Source organism: Physeter macrocephalus, chromosome 5, assembly GCF_002837175.3.
Source record: "Physeter macrocephalus isolate SW-GA chromosome 5, ASM283717v5, whole genome shotgun sequence".
NCBI lineage: Eukaryota > Metazoa > Chordata > Mammalia > Artiodactyla > Physeteridae > Physeter > Physeter macrocephalus.
Genome location: NC_041218.1, coordinates 41521336 through 41534662, shown reverse-complemented (window position 1 = coordinate 41534662; position 13327 = coordinate 41521336). Strand labels below are relative to the sequence as shown.

The 13327-nt window shown below is 42.4% G+C and overlaps 1 protein-coding gene across 12 annotated transcripts in view; it reads right to left on the bottom strand.

The window, feature by feature from the left end:
- The window catches only part of ELMO1 (engulfment and cell motility 1), a 557053-nt gene that overhangs the window by 450131 nt on the left and 93595 nt on the right, over nt 1–13327 (bottom strand). For 7 of the 12 annotated variants that reach the window (XR_008617342.1, XM_055084916.1, XM_028489880.2 and 4 more), the window contains 2 exons: nt 11838–12027; nt 3962–4111 (listed from right to left, as the gene is read on the bottom strand). Coding sequence is in view for 11 of the 12 variants with exons in the window: in XM_055084916.1 (XP_054940891.1) it covers nt 3962–4039 (78 nt within the window). In the remaining variant the exon portion in view is untranslated. The remainder of the gene's footprint in view (nt 1–3961; nt 4112–11837; nt 12028–13327) is intronic. The other 5 variants (XM_024131642.3, XM_028489877.1, XM_028489878.1 and 2 more) reach the window with 1 other exon arrangement.

Below are 13327 nucleotides of genomic sequence, written 5' to 3'. Positions count from 1 at the left end.
ACTAGACAGCATGTGAGCTGCAAACTACAGAGCCCATGCGCCACAAATTACACAGCCCATGCGCCCTGGAGCCCATGTGCCACAACTACAGAGCCCACACACTCTGGAACCCGTGTGCCACAACTAGAGAGAGAAAACCCACACGCCACAACTGGAGAGAAGCCCGCGCGCCGCAATGAAAGATCCCGCATGCCTCAACGAAGATCCTGCGTGCTGCAACTAAGACCCGACGCAGCCAAAAATAAATAAAATAAATAAATAAATAAATAAATAATAAATCTGAAAAAGAAAAAAGAAACAGCACCTGATACCAACACTGCCACTCTCCAACTTCAGCGGCTGCAGGGCAAAAAGGGACTGGGTCTCTAACTCTTTGTGGAGGTCGCCATACGGCATTAGCAGGAGCCCTACAATTTAGTCAATGGTTTAAAAGTTCAGTCTTCAAAGTACAGGAGGCCTGGGTTTGTGTCCTGGTCTCAATGACTAGGAAATCATCTAACTTCTATGGACCGCAATATTATCATGTATAAATCTAGAACCATCACCAAGAAGGAGACAAGGAAACTTTATGTGCCTCTTGATATGATGCCCTGAAGAGGACACAACTTCATCTCTCTTGCCTGTCTGCCAAAAATGCAAAACCTGAATCTAATTGGAAGGAAACATCGGAGAAACCCAAACTGAAGGACATTCCACAAAACAGCTGTCCTGTACTCTACAAAACTATCAAGGTCACAAAAGATGAAGGAAGACTAAGGAACCATTCTAGATCCATGAAAACCAGAGAGACATGGCAATAAATGTAATACATGATCCTGGAGGGATAACAGACTGTGAAGAAAATACCTATCAAGGACCTTATTGAGATACTTGATGAAATTTGAATATGGGCTTTGGGCTTTGAATTAGATGATAATGTTGAACTAATGTTCAATTTTCTGGTTTCTTTAAAGAGACTGTGGTTATGTAAGAGAATGATTTTGTTCTTAAGAAGGACACATTGAGTATTTAGGGGTAAAGGGAGATGATGTTCCTAAGTCACCCTCAAATGGTTCAAAAGGGGATAGGTATACTAGAGAGAGAAAAAACAATAAAGCAAATGAAGCAAAATATTAATAATTAGTGAATCTAGATAAAAGGTAGACATTGTACTATTCTTGTCATTTCTGTGTGTGAAATTGTACTGAAGTAAAGTTAGTTACTCTTCAAAACTATCAGGCCATGAAAAACAAGGGAAAGACTTAGAAACTGTCAAAGACGGAAGAAGACAAAGGAAACGTGATGACTATTACAATGCAGTTGGTATTCCTGCACTGGATCCTGTAACAGAAGGACATTAGAGGAAAAACTGATGAAGTCCTAATAAATTTTGTAGTTCAGTTACTAGTAACCTACCATAGTTTTGGCAAATGTACCGCAGTTATATTAAGATGTTAACATCAGGAGAAAGTGAGTGACGGGTATACAAAAACTCTCTATACAATCTTCGTCATTCGTCTATAAATTTAAACTTGTTCCAAAATAAAAAGAATATTAAAAAAAAATTATTAAGACACACATACAGCAAAGGCCATCCCCAAAGGCAGGAACAAGATACTGACTCCACAGGCCCCTAAGAGTATGTCAAGAGCTACTGTCTTAAAGCAGAGGTTTCCAAACACCCTGGGCCATGGCAGAAGCAAAAGGAAATAGTCTACCTAAACCACTGACTTAGAATCTCTGGGGCCCCAGCCCCAGAGAACATTTGAACAAGGGCCCCAGGTGGTTCTGATGTGGCCTTGGGCTTGGGTACCTGGTATCCAGCTCAGCATTTCTCAGACTTAACTAATAAGTAAATCCCCTGGGGATCTTGTTAAAATGCACATCTGGGTCAGAAGGTCTGGGTAGGGTCTGAGACTCTGCATATCTACTGAGCTCTCAGGGCATATCTACTGAGCTCTCAGGTGACGCTCAAGCAACTGGTCCTCAGCCCCACCTATGGAGAAGGCAAAGCAACAAGACAGAAGGGGCCTGGGTCCATGACACTGGAGCATCATGCCAGCCCAGGACTGCCAGGTGGACTTGAGAGGCCAACTTCTATCTCTTTGAAACCGTTGTTCTCTTGGGTTGTAGACAAACCTAATCTTAACAACATTTAGTCTTCACCAAGTAGTCTAGCCATATTTTAAAGTAACATTCAACACATCCTCCCTCAAACAGCATGTGAAAAAAAGGTAAACAACTGTTGTCTGACACAAATGTATATAAAATTACTGGGCGGGCTTCTCTACTTTCATGGGTTGCTTCTGAAGTCAACAAAATCTGCCTCAGAGAACAGTTAAAATGACTATGACATGCTGGTCTGATGACACCTTTTTTGAAAACAAACCTAAAAATGTACCCTTTCTTACATTCATGCTCAAACTCAACTAATTCTTTTATTTTATTTATTTATTTTTTTTGCGGTACGCGGGCCTCTCACTGCTGTGGCCTCTCCCGTTGCAGAGCACAGGCTCCGGACGCGCAGGCTCAGCGGCCATGGCTCACGGGCCCAGCCGCTCCGCGGCATGTGGGATCCTCCCAGACCGGGGCGGACCGGGGCACGAACCCGCGTCCCCTGCATTGGCAGGTGGATTCTCAACCACTGCGCCACCAGGGAAGCCCTCAACTAATTCTTATTTGACCTTTATAATTTATTCTAATGAATCCTTTGGATCCACACAATGCCATGTAAATCTTGCAGTGATCTTCAATCTGATAATAAAATCTGACCAGAAAAAAAGTATAGATCATAAAATAGGATGAGAAAAGTATAGATCATAAAATAATATCAAGAACATAAAAAGTGGAGTTGCCATGGTACCCTAATTTTGAAAATGTAGAAAGCCATCTAGAATCCTATACTATATGCTTCATGAAACCCTTAAGCATACACTAGGCCTCAATTTTTTTTTTCCTTTAAATCATTTACAATGACAAAAACCACCTTCCTGAGATAGCCTGTAATCAATAGTAAAGGAGAGTTACATCATAAGACAGTACACAAACTAAACGATGCCTCTATAGGTAAAACCATTTAAAAAATCTTCTTGATATTTTTTCATTCAGTAAAAATGTACTGAGTATTTATTACATACCAGACAATATACTAGACCTAGAGTGCATTTTACTCTAATAATAAAATTACAACTGGCTAGGATCCAAGACCCACCCCTCTACACTAATTTCATGACCAAACTCTTTTTTCTTTTTATACAGCAGGTTCTTATTAGTCATCCATTTTATACACATCAGTGTATACATGTCAATCCCAATCGCCCAATTCATCACACCACCCCCACCCCCCGCCACTTCCCTCCTTTGGTGTTCATATGTTTGTTCTCTACATCTGTGTCTCAATTTCTGCCCTGAAAACCAGTTCATCTGTACCATTTTTCTAGGTTCCACATATATGAGTTAATATACGATATTTGTTTTTCTCTTTCTGATTTACTTCACTCTGTATGACAGTCTCTAGATCCATCCACGCATGACCAAACTATTAATATGACAAAGTAGCAACGTACTTGTTGGCTGCTTATGCAAAAACCAAAGAGAAGAGTGATTCCAAAAATTAAGATTTGTGTTGTCTATGATAAAACGATCAGCACATAGTCATGAGTCTCTGCAAGGCAAGGCTGGGACAGCCTCCACTGTGTCAACTGCCCGGTGTCTAGTCCTCTTGTCCCTCCTGCCTCCCTCACAGCTTCAGACACAAACCCTGTATTGACACACTCCAAGTAGATGTTGGATAAGTATAAAAACCCCATCCATCGCCACGGCATGTGGTACAGAAATCAAACTACACTGCAACTATTATCGCACCAATGTTTCAACACAGCCAGAGAGAGAACAGGAGAAAAAAGAGCTATCTGAAGTCTGTGTAAATTCAGAATAGAAGGGAAACTAAAATAACCCCTAAACGACTGCCAGTATTACTAACCTGGTCGATTTCCATGAGCTTGGGGTAGGCGCCCGGCCATTCTATGGCCACCTTGACGATGTCCGCAGGTGGCGGCATTGCAAATCCCCGGAATGTCCAAAGCCGGTGGAAGCGGGATCCTACAGTGTAGATGGCCGCACGTGTCTATACCTAATGAGGAATGACAAAAAGAGAAAGAGAAGTCGCTCAGTGCAGATGCAGGGCGAATTTTGTTTTATCACTTCCTGTTTTCACTGGTGGTTTTGGTACAAGAAACGGCTCTGGGTGCAGAAGACACAGGGTGCCAACTGCACCATTCACGGTGGCTCCAGAGGAGAGAAGGCAAAGGAGGGGAAGGTGCCAATGCCCTGGAGTTGGAGATGAGGCCCCGGAGAGGCAACAGCCTCCCAAGTCCTCAGTGGGAAGCAAGGCATCCCGTACTGCCTGCTTCTACTCTGAATGGTGCCCAGGGTCTGAATGAGCCTGGCTCACTCTGCCCAGAAGTGCATGCAAACTCCTCGTGCTCAGCAGCCTCCGGAAGGACAGATTGCCCAGGAAGTCATGGCCAGGAAGTAGCATATCTTTAAAGTGTTTTCTGTGTGTCACAAATAGAGCTCCTCTGCACTATAGCAACCAGGATTACATAAGGAAGGCGCAATGCCCCAAGGTTCACACACATGCACACACACTCCCTCCCCAAGGCCAGTTCACAAGACGCGAAGAAAATTAATTGTAGCGGCTAGTACAGCATTCAGAACAGACCTTGAATTCTCACTGGAATGGATAGTGTTGCTTACACAAAGGAAGTAAGATTATCCTCTGCTGCCTCTCTCTCCCAGACTCACTCATTTCTTTTAGGATAACTTTTTTAACTTAATATTTTGGGGGGCTTCCCTGGTGGCACAGTGGTTGAGACTCTGCCTGCCGATGCAGGGGACACAGGTTCAAGCCCTGGTCCGGGAAGATCCCACATGCCACGGAGCAACTAAGCCCGTGCTCCACAACTACTGAGCCTGCACTCTAGAGCCCGAGCTCCCTGCAACTAGAGGAAAGCCTGCGTGCAGCAACAAAGACCCAACGCAGCCGAAAGTAAATAAATAAAATAAATAAATTAAAACAAATAAATAAATAAAAACTTAATATTTTTGAACAGGTAAAACACTCATGTGATTCAAAACTTGAACATGTGTGCGTGTGTATGTGCATGTAAAGACAGTGTAGAATCTCCCTCCTCCCGAAACGATACACCCACCCAATATCCACTTCTATCCCCACCCCTCCAGCTAGCCACTGTTACTAGTTTCTTATGTATCGCTACAGAACTTCTTCAGGTATGTAAGTCAAATGCAAAAGCATATTATATTTCCCACTTTCTTTATATAAAAGGCAGCATTCTATACCCTGGTTTTTTTTCATGTCATGTATCTTCTAAATCCTTCTATATTAATACAAATTTTGTGTCCTGGTTCCTTCTACAGCTACACAGTTGTTCTTTGTATGGAAGTATCTTTTTTTTAATATTTTATTTGATTTCTTTTTTTATGCTTATCAGCCTTTTATTTTTTTTTTTACATCTTTACTGGAGTATAATTGCTTTACAATGTTATGTTAGTTTCTGCTCTACAACAAAGTAAATCCGCTATATGTATACATATATCCCCATATCCCCTCCCTCTTGTGTCTCCCTCCCACCCTGCCTATCCCACCCCTCTAGGTCATCACAAAGCATCAAGCTGATCTCCCTGTGCTATGCAGCAACTTCCCAGTATCTTATCTGAAGAACCAGTCTCCTGCCGTGGGCCACTGGGTGATCTCTCACCTTTGGCTGTTATAAACAAGCCTCTGGTGAAAAATCTTATGCATACATCATTTTGCTCATGTGCAAGTATATTTTTACAGTAGATTCACAGAAGTAAAATTGTTGGGTCAAAGAGTATAGGCAGTCTTAGATTTTGATAGCCATCTCCAAATATATCTCTATAGTGAGAGTTGTACCAATCTGTACTCCCTTTAGCAATGGATGAGGTTTGCCTCTTTATACACAGACTCACCAACAGATTGAACTTTTGCATACCTGATGCATTGAAAAAAAATGTATCTCAATGTACTTTCTTTTTATTTTATTTAATTTATTTATTTATTTTGCCTGCGTTGGGTCTTCATTGCTGCGTGCGGGCTTTCTCTAGTTGCAGCGAGCCGGGGCTACTCTTCATTACGGTGCGCGGGTTTCTCATTGTGGTGGCTTCTCTTGCTGTGGAGCATGGGCTCTAGACGCACAGGCTTCAGTAGCTGCGGCACGCGGGCTCAGTAGTTGTGGCTTGAGGGCTCTAGAGCGCAGGCTCAGTAGTTGTGGCGCACGGGCTTAGTTGCTCCACAGCATGTGGGATCTTCCCAGACCAGGGCTCGAACTTGTGTCCCCTGCATTGGCAGGCAGATTCTTAACCACTGCACCACCAGGGAAGTCCTCAATGTACTTTCAATGTCTATTTCTCTTATTGTGAGAGAGGTTGAATATAAAGATGCAAAGTCCCATGTCTACTTTTCTGCGAACTGTCCAAATACTTTGCCTTTTTTCTACTGGGTTCTTAGTCTTTTTCCAGAAATTGATCTCTGTATGAAGATGCTAATCAAACATGTGCCTTTGGTTCTTTATCAAACCAGAGTGGGCCTTGTCAGTTACTATCCCCGATCTCAGTGGCCATTGGACGTGACTAAGATGATAGAGATAGCAGAGTTAATAATGGCAGCCTAATGGCAATTAATAATAACAACACCAGCAGTTATATGAATAACTAACTTCACCAGAGCTGACAAGTAAAGGAAATGACCCGAAGCAGAACTGCTGTCCCTTTGGCCAAGGATGATGAAGACAGCCTGGTGTGAAGATAATGAGTGCTAACCAGCAGGAGCAAATCTTCAAAGCAGTGGTTCAATAGCTCGTTCAACAAATAATTATTGAGCTCTACTCTGTACCAGCCCTGTTCTCAGTGCTGGGGATATAGGAGCAAATCTACACGTTAGGTGGCATCAAGGGACATGGACAGAAATGAATCAGGGAAGGAGAATCTGAAGCATGTGAGTATATCTTTGTGGGAGGGGCAGGACTGCAGTCTTAAATAGGGAAACCAGGGAAAGCTTCACTGAGACACAGCATCTGAGTAAAGACCTATGAGAAGTGAGGAGGTGAGCCATGTGGACACCTGAAGGAATCATGTCACAGGCCAAGGGAACACATCGACTGAAAAAAAAATGCACAACCTAAAAGTTGAGAGTTATGTTTTATTCACTGGATATTCTTAGGACTTCAAGCCCTGAGGCAGCATCTTAAATAACCCTGAGCAAACTGCTCTGAAGAGGAAGTGGGGAGCCAGGATATATAGGAGTTTTTGCAACAACACCAGGAAGTCAGAACAAAGATTACTGTTAATAAAAGAAAACGAGATATCTCAAGTTAAAGAATTTAATGCTTTTCTATGTATGGGAAGATGCAAGAGTCTGGGCTCACTGAAATCATTCCTTTGATATGCACCTCAGCTATCTGGGGCCAGTAGTGTTTCCTCATCCAGAGTTTCCTCAAGCTGTACTATCGGGGTTGGCTGCAGTCTGATGACTGCTAGATGGCAAGCGTTCTTTGTTTCCTTTCTGAATGCCCTCAGGGCTCACAATCAGGGTGGCTGTAATGTGGTGGCTAGATCATTTGTTTACCAATATGGTAGGCAATATTCTATTTCTCAAACAGCAAGTGCAAAGGCCCTGAGGCAGGAACATGCCTTGTATGTTCCGGAAACAGGTGAGTGGCCAAAGCCAAGTAAGTAAGAGCTAGAGTAATAAGAGAATGAGTTCCAGCAGCTGTTGGATCATCACTTGGTAGGTTCATTGACCGTACTCTTCTCCCCCCGAGACACTCCTACCCTAACTCTTGGTCGTGACTTCTAAAGAAGAAAGTTCATGTCCATGTACATCTATTCAGAGTATAAACTGGTACAACTTTCCAGAGGTACTTTTGGCAGACTGTACGAAAAGCCTTAAAATTTTGTGTTCCCTTTGAGTGATTTTACTTTTCTAGGATGTTTCCTCAAGAAATAATTATTAACTTAACCATAACAATGCCAATTGCTGTTTTGGTTGTAATTCCCAAAACTTGAAAACAATTTAATATTCAACAACAGGGACTTGCTACATAAATTATGGATCTCATAGGTACAAATACAAGCAGACAATCTGCACTGGGACAGACTTCTTCATAGTCTCTACACTCTTTTAATTCACTTGAGAATTTCAAGGACAGTGTATTTTATCTGTACCAAGTCACTTCAATTCACAATCTAGATTCAATTACACTTCCTAGAGTAAGAGTTAAGAAAACAGGTTCTAATGTGAAAACAGACTCAGTATAAATATCAGGTAACACTATTCAAAACAAAGAACACATAATCTTGGTGGTTAAGAGAGTAGATAATAGAAATAAAAATGCATTTTGAGCACCTTCCTCCCAACTCTACACAAAATAGTCTAGAATTACACTGAAAAAGGTCATCTGGCCTTCCAGGAATCAAAGGCCAAGCGTGCTTTTTTCCTTTTTAACTGATATTTATTTCTCAAAGACTCTTCAGACAAAACCTGTTGAACAGGTGAGAATAGAATAATGCAGTTCTCCCTGTGTCTCTGTGGAGAACAACATAAGAGCAGTGTACAAAGCAGCCATTGAGAGCAAAGAGGCGAGGGTGCATCCCTTGGGAACTCACTTAACCAGCCAAATTAGACCTCATCAGTTTTCCCCACGTTAACAAATGGCACAGACAGGGTGCAGCCAGGCTCCCATGGGTAGAGTCAGGTGCACAACTGCAGAATGAATAATCTGATCCACATCGTTATCCTCAGAAGTCCACTTTTTTTTTTTTGGCGGTACGCGGGCCTCTCACTGTTGTGGCCTCTCCCGCTGCGGAGCACAGGCTCCGGACGTGCAGGCTCAGCGGCCATGGCTCACGGGCCCAGCCGCTCCGCGGCATGTGGGATCTTCCCGGACCGGGGCACGAACCCGTGTCCCCTGCAGCGGCAGGTGGACTCTCAACCACTGTGCCACCAGGGAAGCCCCCAGAAGTCCACATTTTAGCCTCCTGAATTTATATTTCCAAGAGGGAACAGTTAGCTCTGAGGCTTCTATATATAGTCACAGTTGCTACTGATGTAATTCAGAAGAGAAAGTTGCTAGCTCAGGTTTTCTTGCCCTTGGCACTGTTAGCGTTTGGGGCCATAGTCCTTTGCTGTGGGGCTGTCCTGTACATTGTAAGATGGTTCGCAGCATCCCTGGCCTCTACCTACTAGAGGTCAATACTCCTCTTTAGCTGTGACAGTCAGAAATGTCTCCAGACATTGCCAAAAGTCCTCTGCGGGGCAAAATCATCCTCCAGTTAGGTTGTGAGCTACCAAGTTCTCTGGGCGGATTACTAATGATCAGGGAAACCCATGGCTGAACTTCACACAAGACAAACAGTATCATCAGACGCTCCAAGAAACATCAACACGCAGGCGCAGTGCTTGGTCAGGCATAACTGAGATGGAAATGCATTTCTAAATTTCAGTCCACAAATGCAATCTCCTAGAGCCTTTGCTTCCCCAGACACAGCACTCATGGCACTTGAGTCTTCTGGTCAGCCTCCCCCTACCACACCTGGAGCACTCTTATGGCAGGGTGCACATCCTGAACACAGTTACATCACCAGGGCACACAAGCATCTCATTCATGGTGTTGGCTGAATGCATACTTTCCACGACTGACATCTCATCAGAGCTACTGGCAATAAAACCAAGTCTAGTCAAAACTGCCCAGTAAATACAAGCTGCATGAATTTGTGTAATAAACTCCTTGACATGACAATTCTTATGCAAACTAAAATTTAAGAACCACTAAAGGGAAGTACAGGCTAGACCTTCCAACCACTCTGCCTTGTGGTTCTCCCTACCTAGGGAATGAGTGGAGGATTCTACAATGTTCCTGCTTGACTGCTGATTGATTTACTTTATTCCAGTACCAAGATTCTACAACCTTAATATGCATGCCAAAGGGATTGTTTATAGTTGAGTGAATTAAATGAAAAAAAAGGAGTCACTTCTCACTTGGGAGTTAGTTACCAAAATCTGCATGTCAGATGTGACTCTATAACCCCTGAACAAGTTGAAATTGTCTTTATCGTTCTGCTGAACGTCTCCTTCTTATCTTTGGGTCATGTCTCCAAGACAATGGAAATAAACCACTCTTGATTCCCATCTAGAAATCTGTCTGTCGCTACACATTGTTCTAAGCCCAAAGCGCTACGCGTCTGTGTTGGAAACTCATCTCACTAAAGTCTCTTAAAGATCTGTTACATCTCTCCCTGTTTTTCCAAGCAGCTTGATTAGGTCTTGGAGTTCATAAAATTCCCAAATACCTCACACATTTTTTTCTGCTGAATTTTCCATATGGTTTTAGCTTTGGGTCCCTGAATGGCTTTAAACCCTTTTATCTTATTTCTAGACTTTCTGTTACACCAGCAAACCCTATTAAGAGAATAAAAAGTTAAGCCTATGAGGATGTTCTATAGGACCTGTGTAGTGGGAAAACTAGCACGATTGCCCTGGTGAACTGTGTGCCGCCACAAACTGAAAGAGCCTGACAGATGGATCAGTAGAGGCCACAAGGCAGATCAATGGGAAAGAAACACCAAACAGCTGGAGAAATGATTTGCTTCAACTCCTCTGTCCCTTTTCTCCATAGGCAAGCTGTCCTCTGCCCCACTGGCCATCATTATCCACTTATGACAGACAATAGGTTTATAATGATTATGGGAATGAATAGTGGGGAGGGAGAACTAGTCCCATGTTTTAAATGTTAAGTGGTCCTCGATAGAAAAAGAAATAGACAACGTTTTCCCTTGGCATTCGAGTTACATACAAAGGAAGAGGACCTCTGAAAGTGGCACTGAAAGCAGCCTTTCTCTCTGTACTATATAGAGGAGGGGGAAAAAAAGAAATCAAACAAACAAAAAAAAAACCTTTCCTCAATCCTCTTAGGCTCAGTAGCTGAGGCATGCAATTTAAACTAACAAAACAAAGATTAACAGGAGAAAAAAAAGTTTATTTATTCATGCAATGCCTGTACATGCAGAACTCAGAGATGAGTAACTCAAAGAGATGGTTAAAAGTTGGAGCTCACAAACCATCTTAACAAGGGGTGATAAAGTGTGGAGAAAAGGCTCGACAAAGGACGAGGGGGTTAGGGCTTCTTGGGTGGGGGGTGGGGTGGAAATGTATGTTGTGGAAAGGTAACTTGGAAATATATGGTAAGAAAGGGTTGTTTAGTAAGGTTTGTTATGCCATCTCAAGTCCTCTCAGGTGACAAGAGCTGTCTCTGGAATAGTTATCTTTCTCGTTTGGGAGAGAAGGACATTTTTACAAATGGAAATTTATGCCCTGATTTTAAGTAGAAAGAAGAAGGGTGGAGAGCTCCTTCTGAATATACTGTTTCTTAATTGCTTTCAGCTCAAAAATAATCCTTAATGCAAAGTGGAATATTTTGAGGTGACATCTTCCAATCTCCTTTGACTACCCTGTCTGCCTTGAGCTCTCTAGTTTTCTCTTTTGAGGACACTGCCTTGCACCATACACTGTGCCTCAGGAAGGCTCACTGGAAACAGAACTGGATAAAAGTTTTGTTCCTCTCTTCTTTGTACAACATTCTTTTCATTCCAAATATACTTATAGTATCTCAACACCCTAATTGTCTAGGTAGAAGAATACAGGAAATAGGAGCTGTCAGCTGGACATTACTTGGGATGTTGTGATCATTCAGACTTGCTGAACTCTGCATTTGTTTCCCTTCCCAAACATATATCAGGGATGGACAGACATTCCTCTTTACCAGTCACAGAGGTAAGCAATGACTGCCAAAGGTAGTGGGCGTGTGCCCCCTGCACTGGAGGGTCCGTATGGAGCGATAAATGGTGGGGCTGCCGTCTCAGATTCTCCATCTGCGTTAGGGAACTGATGGCCATTGTGAGAAGAGTGGAGGTCCAAGGAAGAAACTTTACGGCTTCAGAAATGGGGGAACACTGTGCAAGACACAAGCATTCAGACGAAAGTAAAGAGAATTGAATCAAATGCAGAAACCCAATATTTCATTTTATGGATATGCTGTGCACAAAAGCCTCATGTGGTAATCTCACTATTAAGTGGGCCCATTTACTTGCCAGGTGGGGAAACATGAAATTAGATACTCTTGGCTTACGATATGTTGCAAACTTGCAGAGAACAGTGCTTTCACAGCATCTTGAATTCTCATCATGGAGGCTATGGGCTAGTTGGCAGAAAGGGGCAGGCACGAGCTGAGAGCAGGCACTGAATTGGGCACTTGAAATACACACTCTCTCACTTATTCTTCACCCCAGCCCCGAGCAACAGTGGGCACTATCTGAAGTAAATGAATGAAGATGCTAAATCTCAGCAGTTTGAATAACTTCCTCCAAATATTTACATATTCTCAAGATGACGGAGGCCTCTCTATCATGATACCTATTGTGGGCTATTGTATGTCCCCCTCCAAACTCACATGTTGAAATCTCAACTCCTAGTACCTAAGAATGTGACTGTATTTGGAGACTGGGCCTTTAAAGAGGTAATTAAATTAAGATGAGGTCATTAGGGCAGTCCTAATTTCATCTGACTGGTGTCCTTATAAGGAGAAGAAATTTGGACCCAGGTACAAAGGGATGACCATTTGAGGACACAGGGAGAAGAGAGTCATCCACAAGCCAAGAAGGGAGGGCTCACTTTGCCAACCCTGCCAACACCTTGATCTCAGACTTCCCGCCCCCAGAACTGTGAGGCAATAAATCTGTGTTGTTTAAGCCACTCGGTCTGCAGTACTTTGTCATGGCGGCCCTAGCAAACTCACAACACCAAAAACAGAAAACATAAGAGGCTGATAGTTTAACACAAAGATGCTTAAAATCTTCTGCATTCCAAAAAGCACCATAAAAATTTAAAGACAAATAACAATCTGAGAAAATATTTGCAACAACTATGACCCAACCTGGCATAAATATCATTAATAATATAAATTTATAAGAAAAAAATACTTGTACAACCTAAAGGAAATAAAAAAACAAAGGAATTCACACAAGAGGAAATATATGCTCAATAAATACCTAAAAACTTCATGCTTAATAGTAATAAGAGAAACGCAAATTAAAATACAAAAATACCTTTGTTGAATATCATATCGGTAGAGAAGAAACAAACACTTATTAACTGGTGACACAGCAGGCAAAATAATATTCTCATATATCGTTACCATCAAGGAAAAAAAAGTAAAAGCAAAAGCCCTTTTTTTTTTTTTTTTTTTTTTTTTTT